General features: G+C 40.4%; 1 protein-coding gene across 2 annotated transcripts in view; it reads right to left on the bottom strand.

Annotated features, from left to right (window-relative positions):
- Positions 1-8,804, bottom strand: part of LOC139480582 (nuclear pore complex protein Nup153-like) — a 44,039-nt gene extending 35,235 nt beyond the window's left edge. For both annotated transcript variants that reach the window (XM_071263722.1, XM_071263723.1), the window contains exons 1-6: positions 8,621-8,804; positions 7,095-7,238; positions 3,669-3,903; positions 1,958-2,182; positions 680-816; positions 251-367 (exon numbers count right to left, since the gene is read on the bottom strand). In XM_071263722.1, coding sequence (XP_071119823.1) covers positions 251-367; positions 680-816; positions 1,958-2,182; positions 3,669-3,903; positions 7,095-7,238; positions 8,621-8,695 — 933 coding nt within the window. In that variant the 5' untranslated portion in view covers positions 8,696-8,804. The remainder of the gene's footprint in view (positions 1-250; positions 368-679; positions 817-1,957; positions 2,183-3,668; positions 3,904-7,094; positions 7,239-8,620) is intronic.
- Positions 8,805-14,320: the final 5,516 nt, after the last annotated feature.

Genomic DNA, 14,320 nt, shown 5'->3' with positions numbered 1-14,320 from the left:
ATTCTGAAAATCCAAATATTGAAATCAAACTTTGCACTGCACCTCTCCTATTGGTACAAAAAGTCTTCAACAAGTTTGAAATGAATCTATGCATTTGCTTTTAAGTTATAGGTTCCACATAAAAAAATTCTAGGAAGGATGGATGGATGAACGGACAGAATTCCTTGGTATAACCATATACCCCCACCCTTTTAGGTTGGGGGTTAACAGAAGGCCTTAGGGCTAAGACAAGGCAGTGAGCCCACAGTACCTGGTAGGGAGCTGTAGAGTTAAGTTTTCTGTAAGCAGATGCACCTCCATACGTCGTCCTGCCAGAATAGAAGGATGACTCCCCAAAACTTTCACCCAAAATGGACGAGGACTGGTTCTGTAAAATTCCATGGAACTGTTGTTAAAATACATCAACATACACATTCATGACAAGGGTTATTCGTAAAGAACAAATAATACAGATTAGAATGACATACAGTCAACTACTTTTATAACAAACATGCTTATAACAAACTGTTTTTTGGTCCCGGGCATGTATATGTGTATAATGAACTCCGGTTATGACTAAAATTGGTGATACCTATGAGTTTGTTGTAACTGTAGTTTACTGAAGTTGTTTATCTTGTGTGTCAAATGTTTAACTGCATCAAGTAGGTTGCCATCTTCACTAGAACTGTCTCCTACATACCAGAACAGGGGACCCGAACAGTGAAGAGTTGAAGCCGGGTTTCTCCCGCACAGCTGGGGCCAGGGGACGCCCTTGACGCGACGCCTCTGCAGTCCATGTCTTTGGTGGATTTACAAATGTGTCAAACATCTTAGGGGCTGTAAGGGAATGACAACAGAGTGAGTGACTAATGTTCTTTTACATCACAGTCAGTTGTCAAACCGGTGTTTGATACCAGGAACATTTATCCTTGCCATCTGGACACAAGACTCACAATCATCTGGGTTATACATGGTAACCACTTAACTCCCAAATACATGACACTTTTAAAAATCAATATTTTTTTTGTTAGGGATAACAACTCCCTTTTTCTTTGTAGACAATGTTCCAGTGCTACTTCCTGCCCCTTCATCAGGTGAATACTGGCAAGAAGTAGCCCGGAATACAAAGAACAAAGAAGTTGTTTCCCATACCATAATAAAGTGTCATGTATATGTGTTCTATCTACTAGGAAATGCCTATCAAAGACTTCACTTCATCTTCCTGAGGCAAGGGAGTTAACTGGCTGCAAAAGTCGTTTCCACCCTTGCTGATCTAGGCGGGATCTTTTGGGCTCAGTCATTGCGCGACCAGTGGCTATTATGAGTTATGTCCCTCAGATGACCAATCAGATTTTACCTCACCAGATTCCACAAGTTAACTCCCTTGCCTCGGAAAGATGACTTCACTTAGATACTAACAACAACAGCATTGGGTACTGACAACAGCATTGAGTACTGACAACAGCAGCATTGGGTACTGACAGCAAAAGCATTGGGTACAGACAACAGCATTGGTACAGACAACAGCATTGGTACTGACAACAACATCATTGGGTACTGACAACAACATCATTGGGTACTGACAACAAAAGCATAGGGTACTGACAACAGCAGCATTGCGTACTGACAACAGCAGCATTGGGTACTGACAGCAACAGCATTGGGTACTGACAACAACAGCATTGGGTACTGACAACAACAGCATTGGGTACTGACAAGTTGACAACAACAGCATTGGGTACTGACAACAGCAGCATTGTGTACTGACAACAGCAGCACTGGGTACTGACAACAGCAGCACTGGGTACTGACAACAGCAGCATTGGGTACTGACAACAACAGCATTGTGTACTGACAACAGCATAGGCTACTTAAAAACAATCATATTGGACCCACCTTTTTGACATGATGAATGAACTCATTAACCATCTCAACATCTTATACTACACATGTAAAAGTTCCCTTTCGTACAACATACCTATAGGCTGAGGCTTCTGTGCTGGCATATCTTTCTGTGCAGCACGACCACCTTTTTGTGGCTGAAAAACTTCAGCTGTTTGAAAGTCTGTTTTCAACATGTCTAGAGCAGAATCATTCAGCTGCAGTATTTCCCTCTGGTAGGCCTGCTTGTCTGGGTGAGGGATCATGGAGGAACACCCGCTCGTCGATCGAGACACATCACTTCGTTCAGACATAGTGTCATCTGGATGGACAAAACAATTTTCGACAAAACCATGTACCAAAAATAGCATGGGAGTTATTTTTCATAATATTGCAATAAATTGCAAACAATTGTGTTCCAGTAGTCCGAATATTTGTGAAATTGAGAAATGTGAAAACACCTCTTCAATCTGTATTGTTAGCCAGGTGGATGACAGCAATAGTTGAAACAATTAACACCTTAGCTTTAAACCTCAAGTAGGTTGCTACTCAGATATTTAAGAAGACTGATATATAGAGAATCTCACCCGAGTGTCTTTTGATATCAAATATATCAACACGAGTTGATAAAAGTGGGAAAATTCCGAGGCTTGCCGAGGATTTTTGCCACTTTTATCAACGAGTGTTGATATATTTGATATCAAAAGACACGAGGGTGAGATTTTATTTATCATCCAACATCATTCTTTCAACTTTTTCAATTTGTAGACAGTAATTAGCAGTGTCTTCAGTGTAAAAAATACTGCTAACAGCTTCAGTAGCAGAGCCATTAGTGATGTCATTTGATTGTGACGTCATGGTAACCAGTGACATCACAATGGTCTGCAAAGCATTGTGATGTAATTTCATTGCAGCGATATCTACAGTGTAGATATCGCTTGATCTCATCCAAGCGATATCTCCTGTGGGAGCCAGTTTTGGACGATAAACTGTTATTGATTTTTGTAATGTTACAATTTCTTTCAATTCATTATTGATATTCATATTCACGACAGCTAAGATAACACGGACAGCATATAGAGTTGCTTCTTGAAGTGTATCAATGTCAGCAACCAAACATTACCAGGTGCTGCTAATTATTGTGTCTTCATAGTGAGGCTTTCTAGTAACTTTTTAGGGGCGGTTGGGTAGCCTAGTGGTCAAAGCCGCTCGTCACGCTGAGGGCCCGGGTTCGATTCCCGACATGGGTACAATGTGTGAAGCCCATTTCTGGTGTCCCCTGCCTTGATATTGGTGGAATATTGCTAAAAGCGGCGTAAAACCATACTCACTCGCCCAATAGTAACTTTAACAGTGACAGACAAGATACCCTGTTATATTGAGGAACTGTAAACACAAGCTCGAAACAGTATTATTACATACAAAAGAAAAGACTTCCTATGAAAGTCTTAATCAGCAACATTAGTTTGGAAACGAGTCCATCAATCGGATAACAAAATGGCTATCGGGTGAGTGAGTGAGTGAGTGAGTGAGTGAGTGAGTGAGTGAATGCTTTAACCACTAGGCTACCCGACCGCCCCGGCTATTGGTTGAACTTTCAAGGTGGGTTTCATAAGTACTCTATCAGCCGCCATTGTGGTTAAATAAGTTTATCATTCAACAGGTACTTTGGGCCATTTTCATACATTAATTTGTAAGAGAATAGGGTCTTACTGCTTTAGCAGGTACTATCAGCAATGGGCTTTGATGTGACTGGTCTTACCACTACGATATACCTAGACCAAAACTTGAAACAATGTGATATATACCATTTGGGATTCTGGATTTTTGCTGGGTAAACTTGGAGAAAGGCAGATGTGATGAGCTGAATGATGGCTGAGGTGGCGCCAGGGATGTTGACGGGACGGCAGGGTCCAGGGGAGCGGCAACTGTGGCCGCTGCAGACCGGTGTGCAAGCACTGCATTGCGCCTGTCACAGTCCTGGTGCTGCATGCGAGGAGATTTCTTCACATTGTTCAACTGTGATGGTGACTGAGCAGGGCTCTGTGAAAAAAGACACCAGGGTTAGGAACTATCAATTATGTCCGCAACAATGATCTGCTACAGTTACTTTCTACCAAGGCTAGTTTATCATGAATATTACTACTCTCAGATTTGTGTTCATTTTGAACATTGAACATTCATGTGACATGTATTAATAATGAATTACAGTGGCCCATAAAACATCCTCATTTCAGTAGGGCTTTAGCGATTCACTGATTTTTTGGTGCAAGGGTGCCGCTGTGTAGAAATACCATACCACAAGGACTCACGGCTCAATACAATGTGTTGCCATTTCAATGAGGATACATAATATAGTATAATTTGTTATGCACGTATTAAGATTATTGTGTATTTGTGCGTAAATTAAGCCGGAATCTCTGAAAAGAACCTTAATGCAATGGTCGGATGAAATAGTATCTGAAACTATTATTCCATTCGATAATATTGTGTTATTTAAGATGCATTAAGATGCAGGTCTTACTATTAATATCTAAAATAATAACCACAACCTGGGTTATGCGGTAGGACTTTGGTACATAGTCAGACACTTTTATGTATGGAACCATTTGACCCATTTCCGTTAAGCGTTGAGATGTTGCATGGTCCAGCTATTTCGATTGCAATAACAAAATGACTTTAAACAAGCCAAAGTATGGCAGTTATGGCAGTTATGACATATATATGATATCCATTCTCTATCAACTAAAGTTTGTTTCAAGACATCAGTGGTGGTAATCAGGTAATATGATCGTGGCTGCTGTGAATGTGACTTGGTGCTATCATGGTATGTGGAAAAGGGTAAATATAACTTATAAGTATCGTACATGTCGTAGGGAAACACGATTTTGCCAAAATTAATGTTAACATTATGGAATGAAATTTTGAATAAAAGTAATAAAATAGATTACAAACAAACATACGTTTAGATATACAATGAACATTTTTCATTACCAGATAGGAGTAACATGCATAATACAATACGGATTGGTTGATATTCTATTTCCAATGATGCATGAGTGAATGAGTATGTTTTATACCGCTTTTAGCAATATTCCAGCAATATCACGACTGGGGTCACCAGAAATGGGCTTCACACATTGTACCCATGTAGGAATCAAACCCGGGTCTTTCATGTGACATTCAAAAGCTTTATCCAACAGGCTACCCCACCGCCACCGGATCATTATGAGAAGATGTATGTAGATCGTTGTCCACCTTATTTACAGGACATACTATTTTGATACTTCTTTCAAGGCTCAGGTTTATACCTCAGCATAACTATGGGATCGGCTTATCTAAGGTCATATACTATTTGTCGTTTTTATGATGTACTGACTTTGACAGGATTTTTTCAGCTTGTAGTTGTTTGGACATAGCAAATGATGACCTTACCTCATGATAACTCAATTTTCTTAGGCTAGAACTACCTTGAATTGTTACAGCAGTTGTATACACGATACGACAACTACTTAGATTATCAGTATGTCTACTACCTCAAAATGGATTATGTATATCAACAGGATCAATCAAGCAGTTATGACTACCCCAAGTGCACCAAGACACACTTGAATTGAGGAAGGAAAGCTTTGCCTCTTGTTTATTCCTTGTATTTGAGAACCAATGGCTCGGGCTGGCTATCGATACAGATCATAGAGATCAATAATCGTTCAATATTGGAGAAGCATGTTTCAGCAAATACGCAAATTTAATCCTAAAGAAATCAACGTATTTCACTCCACTGGTGAGTGGTGGCACATTTATGCAGGGATTACTTTGTGGACATTTGAGATATAACAAAAAACGTTACTTTCCATTTTCAGCAATTAACATTATTGACAATAACAAGTCTGTTTTGGTAAATCTAAACTTAATTTAATCACAAATATTTATGTAAGGTATTATCGATGACACAATTTTCATATCGATAATCATTAATAGTTCTTCCCATTGATGATATTTTTTTATTATCAATCGTTACAGAGCTCCAGATAAGCTTTTGGTGTTGTGGGTATTTTACCCATGCATTTTAAAATCGTTGGGTATCAGTAATTCTATCTGGGTATTCGAATTTCTCTTACCCACTATTTTTCACACATGTGGGTATTTAAGTTAAATATTTAAAAACACTATTCATCTAGTCCTTGCAAACTGGTGTTGTGTGGGTTCAAGAGCTTTATAGGACACAAAAATACCATGATACTTCCACAAGAAAGTGGGATGGCAAATAATCATGATGTAACTGTCATCGTGGAGTTGGGCAAGGTTGACCGAATGCCTGTATATAATTTCAAAATAAGCTCCTGATTTGCTAATCAAATACGCAGGGTTACTTCACAATATTTTGATGATACGAAAAAATTATATTTTTGTAGCGTATCTGTAATATTCATTGCATATTTGAAACGCTTGGATTTTATTTTACTGCGTATTTCTGATGCATATTTTACGCAGATACGCAGCTTATCTGGAGCTCTGAGGTAAGTTGTACTGGTTACAATTTAATCATGGATGGATGGTTTGTTGTTTTACACCACACTCAGCAATATTCCAGCTATATGACGGCGGTCTGTACCTGTTTGCCCTCCTTAACAATACTAAAGAGCTGTGGCACCTTTGGACTAAATACTAGGGCTGCAACAAATATACTATAAGGCGAATACGATATGAATCACAAATATAGGGTAATGAATACAAATATTAATTCATAAATACAATAATAAGTCAGCAGTTGATGTATTATTTGTTATATTCAGTGAAACATTAACAACATAAATTATATGATATGGTTTGTTAATTATCTATATTATACATTTATATACTGCACTTGTCCAGGTACTTAGTCTTATTATCTGCTCAAATGCTACAATGACCAGTGACTAAATTCCTGTCAAATTTAAATATCATAAGAGTGTTGTCTTTAAAGAAATCGATGCATATCATATGCTCTTATGGATGTTTTAGGTACAGGGTATGTAAATGCACATGACTGCATATTCATAAATATTTGATTCTACTATCTAGTGGCCACAAATAACGAATTCAATCAATGAATGGATACGGTTCGATTCGCTGAATCCGCAAGTGAATCGTTACGGCCCTACTAAATACACTTCCATCCCGCCACTTGGTGGGTGCACTGAACATGCTTGATGGTACATTAATTTCACAATCCAACAGCATGTTTTACATACCATAAACACATCTTCCTCTTCTTCTATGAGAGCATCCTTCTTGTCTTTGGGAGGAGTCTTCTTGGAAACAGTGGATACAAAATCTGTCAACCATGATGGAGCAAGCAAATCTTTCACAGTATCCGTCACCTTACCCAGGAGCGACTGAAATGTTACAGTAACAAATATGAGACACACGAGAAAAACATGACACAAGCAGTAAGTATATTAGTGAGTGTGAATTACTTGGAATAAACAGTGCTACTATAAACACTTTTCATTTCCTTTGAGGGACCGTTTTTTCACCTTATATTTTATATAAGATCATCATTCAACTTAATAGGGCACCAGATAATTCTTTTTGTCCACTGAGTATATATTCACACGTTATCACGCACATTGTGTATTGAGAGTTTTTGGGGGTGTGTATCATATATTTTTACTCCCATGGGTCCAGTCCATTGGGTTTTCTTTCACTGCTTCAAATGCTGTTTTAGGTGACTTTGTGTAACATGCATAAACTCAGATGCCTATTAACTATACGCGAGATGTACCTTTATTAAGTATTAGCCACGGCAGTCGAGTTCATGAATGTGTGATGCCTGCTTTTCGTCAGCAAATAAAAATATGTGAAGAAATACAGGTACACAAGTTGGCAAATGACACATTTGTTAATAACGCAGTGTTATATCTACTGGGTTTTGAAATGTTTCATGCGCATCTGTGCACAAGCCACTTAAAATTGATCAGGTTATGGAGATATTTTTAGTGTTTTTTACGGAAGTACACAGCTTATCTGAAGCATTAAAGCTCTGACTAAGTGTAGTAGTACTAGTAAACTGTCATAAAATGAGTAGACAATCAACATTAACAGTAAAGCAAATCATAATCTAAATAAATTGTTTATCAATAAGAAACAAAGTGTGTAGCATGTATTACTGCATACATAGGAAGCCCAACTTAATGTATCAGATTTCTGAGTATGATTATTATATAGATACATAAACACACCAATGAATAATTTAAGCCTTAGAGAACCATGTTAACATAAGTAAATGTACATCCTTATCATCATCCTTTGGTAGAAATACTGACAAAGAAACGTCAGTTAGTAATCTAAGTGAAGTACATGCTCCAATTATCTAATTTTCAACTAAATCATGTAATTCAAATTAATTGTTTTTAAATGATATACAAGTTGTTGGCTTGTCTATCACCAACTGCCGGCTGATTACAAAGCAGTATTTGGGGAGAGTTAACATCAAACTTTTATTTAGGTATATGATGTGGTTAAAAAACAATATTCGATTGAGAACAAGTTTCACTTTGTAAATTACAGAATCATGTCGCCAAGCATGCATCACGACTCTTTAAAGTGAAGTACCGGACTTTTCAAAGACCAAATTCTTCAAAATCAGGACCTACAGAGGTAACATGTAAGTTATCAGGAAATCGAACTCATGTTGAACGTTCACGAACACCGCACTGAAGATACAATCGCAGTGATCACGTAAGACAAAACTCACGTGTACCAGCAAAAGCCCTACCTTTCGTCTTTCGTATGGCTTTGAAGTCGAGTGGCTGCGTTTAGGTTTAATCTTGCCACCCCCTTCAGTCGCCATGGCTGGGTTGTCTTAAACAATTACTACTTATTGTTAAAATATTTCTGTGTAATTACGGATTAGACACTAAATTTTCGGAGACAGTGTCTCGCCGTATTTCTCGCCAAAGATGGCGGCAACATTGATTATTTGTGATTGGCTGAAATTTAAATCACATGGGTGCCTTGACAGTCAAAGTTCATATCCGCCAAGGGAGATAATACAGCGAACCAAAATACGAAATTCACCTCGTTCGGATTATGTGAAATAATCTATTATATTTATACTTTAAATTATTGTGCAGATCACTAGTTCTTGCTGTTTTTCACTTTAACGTAGTCTCTACAAGGTTTAGTAAATTCCATCTGTTTGCAACCCTGAGAGGGACCTCGAAGGTCTGCACATTAATGTGAGAATTTAACATGATTTTATCCTACAAGTGTAATGCCATTCAGTTATCTGTATGACAATCACTGTCTCCAAACGTAGTTACTTAAACATATGTCATTGCTATTTAAGTTATTGTTTTATGTATCGAAGGCATTTCCTCAAGTTCGTATAGGCCTACTCAAAGACGTATATATAGAATTCTTTGGTATTCTGCATTGAAGTGATTGACAAGATTATAGTGCCTGTATGGACCTTTTTTAACTGGACCATGAACTTTTTTTTTGAAAATTTGACTAGTGTTTATACAGTCAAGACAATTCAATTTTACAGACTCCATGACAGAGGAGACCTTTCCAGATGTATCTGAAATTGATCTATCACAACAGTTACGCAACGCTATGACGTAACACCGGATTGATGGACGTATTGCCAGGGGGTAGCCCCAAGGTTTAAAATCCACATGGATACAAGTAGCTTGCTTCCATGGTGAGGTGGTGATTGATGCTTTGATTCACATTCTGCAGATGGCGTTATTTTGGTAATTGCTTGAGGAAACATTGAACTCATAATGATACCATATATCGGGATTAAGACTCCATTAAAAGGCATTCTTATTGCTTATTGATAGCGTAATACAGAAAATGGCAAAGCAATAAGGCAGTTCCTTCAAACCTATTTGTAACGTGGTTATAAGGATGCCCGTGTCCTATATAGTTAGGAATACCATTAATTGATAACGATAATTAATAAACCCCTTCTGAAATGTTATGGAGCATAACACCTAATACACTTTTTACAAACCTATATATTGGTATTTGTAGCATTTGAAGTCAACACATATGCGGGTATATTTATTTTACAAATGATTTATATAATACCCCTTGGGTGCCATGTCCAAAAACAGAAACTATTTGGTGAACATTTTTAAAATGTTCCTTCATGGGACGACCTACAAATTAGCGTCGTGCTCGTGGATGCCTGGTCGTGGACGATCAACCCATCATGGTTGAAATATGTTACACATATACTACCCCGAGTCTCATATCAAATCGCAAGTGTTTATGTGAGTGAGTGAATGTTGTTAAAGGCCGCAATCAGTAATATTTCCGCTCTATGACGACAACATGTAGATGGTGAAGTCTATGTCTGCGAAACCAGTGGTTGAAAGTTTGAGCAACGATTCACCCTCCTGGATGCGAAGACACAAAATACATGCAGTTCAGTCATCATGGTGAACACCCGATACAGTACCCACCCTTTCCCCTTGATTAATCTACACTCTTAAAAAAAAGAAACACCTAGTTAAAAAATAAGGATATTTATTAAGCGGATGTAAAAGTATCTACCCAGAATATGCGTGAACACAATCAAATGAAATTAGACACAGTGATTGACAAAAGCATTGTCGTCATTGTCAGCATTAATTCAGTTCAGTCATTGCACATGTGTAGCCACAAGGGGGCGTCATGGTCAGTACCTGGTCACACCACCTCTTGCAGCCGTCACTGCTCGACAACTCTTCGACACAGATTGCACAAGTCGTCGGATGTTTTCGTGGGGAATTCTTCGCAATTCCTCCTGTAAGGTGTTGGCGAGTTGTGCCAGTGTGCGGGAACGCTGGTGACGTTGACGGACGCGTCGATCAAGTACGTCCCACAAATGTTCAATCGGGTTCAGATCAGACGATTTGGACGGCCATGGAAGGATACTCAGCAATACTCCAGCTATATGACGGCGGTCTGTAAATACAATCGAGTCTGGATCAGACAATCCAGTGATTGACATCATGAGCATCGATCGAGCCTGACCACCCGATCCCGTTAGTCGCCTCTTACGACAAGCATGGTCGCCTTTAGCTGAAGACCTATTTTAACCCGGTTGTTAGTGCTACTGGATAAGTATGTGAGCTGTAACGTCGCTTTCAGCAACATTGCTGCAAAAATACTTCGGTAACCCTAAGATTCAACACCACCACAATTAAGTGAACAGTGAGACCCGTGAAGATTCCGGGGTAGAATAGGTCTTCAGCAACCCATTCTTGCCGCAAAAGGTGACTATGCTTGTCGTAAAAGGCGGCTAACGGGATCGGGTGGTCAGGCTCGCTGACTTGGTTGATACATGTCATCGTATCCCAATTGCGTGGATCAATGTTCATGATATCAATCACTAGATTGTCAGGTCCAGACTCGATTATGTACAGACCGCCGTCATATAGTTGGAATATTGCTGAACGCGGCGTTAAACAACAAACCAACCAACCATATATCCTGTAGCTGCTATTTTTTGCGTTACAAGCCCCTGTGGCTGGCATTTTGCTGACTGCGGCGTTAAACAACATTCACTCACTCACCCTACCCCCACTCCTATCTATAGAAGGAGGTTCTAGATCTGTTAAGTTTGGTTGGTTGGTTTGTTGTTTACCGCCGCACTCCGCAATATGACGGCGGTCTGTAAATAATCGAGTCTGGACCAGACAATCCACTGATTGACATCATGAACATCGATCCACGCAATTGGGATCGATGACATGCATCAACCAAGTCAGCGAGCCCGACCACCCGATCCCGTTAGTCGCCTTTTACGACAAGCATAGTCACCTTTTACGGCAAGCATGGGTTGCTGAAGACCTATTCTACCCCGGAATCTTCACTGGTCAGATCTGTTAAGTGTTCTGTAGCGGGGTTAACCCAAAGACCGCAGTGACATGAATTACTTGACCTGGTTTAAGGTGAAACTACTATTACGTGTGGCCATATAGAGCCTTAATAGTGTAAACACTCGTAGCGATACCTGGTTTACATTAGACTCGCATATCTCCGACGCCTATACTGACCTGTGTGTGTTTTATCTGATTATGCTTTGTCCATAGCCTATACATCCGGGGATTACAGTATGGCAGTTTATATATTTTTGCTTTTGGATATACATTTCATGACCTTTAACTGAAGTTCCGGAGTCACAACTGTCAGTGAGTGAGTGAGTAAGGTTTTACGCCGTTGTTAGAAATATTCCAGCAACGTCACGGCGGGGGACACCAGAATTCGGCTTCACACATTGTACCTCTGTCGGAAATCGAATCCGGGTCTTCGGCGTGACGAGTGAACGCTTTAACCACTAGGCTGTGAAACTGCGTAGTTTTTCATTAACTATGTAATGGGCACGGATGGCCCAGTCGTCTAAAGCGCCGCGATTCGCTGTGCAGAGTTGCATCCCTTGGACACGCCAGAAACCTATAATTGTGGGTTCGAATCCCGGTTCGCCCCATATATGTTTCTAGGTTTGTCAGCACCATACCCATGCTCGTGGGTTTCACCGAAGTGGTAAACGCCTGAGACCTGCATCACTTCGGGCTTTCCTCCCACATTAAGCTGACACGCCGTGATATAACTGGAATACTGTTAAAAGCGGCGTTAAACTCAACTCGCTCACTCACTATGTAATGCATGCACGTCTGTTTATATGTGGCATACATATCTATCCATAAGTATTTATCAAGTTGCAGTGGTTGGATGCAGTGAGTGTGTTGGCTTTAACGCCGCTTTGAACGGTTTTCCATGGTAGTTGTATCACGGCGTGTCGGCTCACTGTGTGAGGAAAGCCCGAAGTGATGCAGGTCTCAGACGTTTCACACCTTAGGTCTCCACCTGAATCCTACATGTATACATCTTCATCAGCAAGACCCAGCATTGATTCCAGCACGGAAAATGTCTGCCCTTGTAACCGACGGATGAGAATCCTGCAGTTACAATGGATTGTGTGTCATCGTACCTTGACGTGCTCTGTCACGGCTCATTGTTCACACTCCCAGTAACTCGTTTGTCTGGTTACCTGTCTGACAACATACTTCGAGAGTTACCCGTCCGTCTACATACTTCGAGAGTTACCCGTCTGTCTACCGACTTCGAGAGTTACCCGTCTGTCTACCTACTTCGAGAGTTACCCGTCCGTCTACCTACTTCGAGAGTTACCCGTCCGTCTACCGATTTCGAGAGTTACCCGTCTGTCTACCTACTTCGAGAGTCACCCGTCCGTCTACCTACTTCGAGAGTCACCCGTCCGTCTACCGACTTCGAGAGTTACCCGTCTGTCTACCTACTTCGAGAGTTATCTGTCTGTCTACCGACTCCGAGAGTTACCCGTCCGTCTACCGACTTCGAGAGTTACCCGTCTGTCTACCTACTTCGAGAGTCAACCGTCCGTCTACCGACTTCGAGAGTTACCCGTCTGTCTACCTACGTAGAGAGTTACCCGTCCCTCTACCCACCTGGATATTTACCTGTCTGACTACGTGGAGAGTTACCTGTCTGTCTGACTACGTGGAGAATTACCCGTCCGTCTACCCACGTGGATAGTTACCTGTCTACCTACTTCGAGAGAAACCCGTCCGTCTACCCACGTGGATAGTTACCTGTCTGACTGCGTGGATAGTTACCTGTCTACCTACTTCGAGAGAAACCCGTCCGTCTACCCACGTGGATAGTTACCTGTCTGACTGCGTGGAGAGTTACCTGTCTGTCTGACTACGTGGAGAATTACCCGTCCGTCTACCCACGTGGATAGTTACCTGTCTACCTACTTCGAGAGAAACCCGTCCGTCTACCGACGTGGATAGTTACCTATCTGACTACGCGGAGAGTTACCAGTCTGTCTAACGACGTGGATAGTTCGTTGCTCATGATATCAACCACTGATCTGTCTGGTCCAAACTTATATTGTAAGCCACGATAAACTGTAATTTTGCTGACTGTAGCGTTATGCAACGTTTACCCACATTGGCTACAGCAGATGTTACGTAGAAAATAAATCACAACCGATGACTACTCACTCGCCCCTTCACGCATCAAAGATGTATCGATTAACCGATCGATGATCCGCCTTGGTTACATTGTAAAGTAATGTTAGACAAGCTTTCAGGATTATGGATTAATCCTTAATGTTTAATCTTTATTTAGACGACAGTTCACCCGAGTGAGTTAATGATTGTTTTCTTGAGACACGCACGCCTGAGAACAGATCTGGATTGAAGACATTCCCGCTCTGGTACAAGACCATGGATGTTTTTTTTATTTTATTTTTTTTTACTAAAAGGTTTAGAAGGTATTTATTTTTATTTTACTCTTATAGGAATCCGGGTATCGGTGTTAATATTGAACATAATGAACCTTTTGCGCCCGGAACTATGTATACAGTAAAACCTCGTTGGTCCGGACCCCTTTTATCCGTACACCTGTTCTTCCGGACTGTTCCTTCCAAGGA

Source organism: Haliotis cracherodii, unplaced genomic scaffold (genome assembly GCF_022045235.1).
Source record: "Haliotis cracherodii isolate W230 unplaced genomic scaffold, xgHalCrac1.p SCAF_4, whole genome shotgun sequence".
Taxonomy (NCBI): domain Eukaryota; kingdom Metazoa; phylum Mollusca; class Gastropoda; order Lepetellida; family Haliotidae; genus Haliotis; species Haliotis cracherodii.
This window is presented reverse-complemented; position numbering and strand designations above follow the sequence as displayed.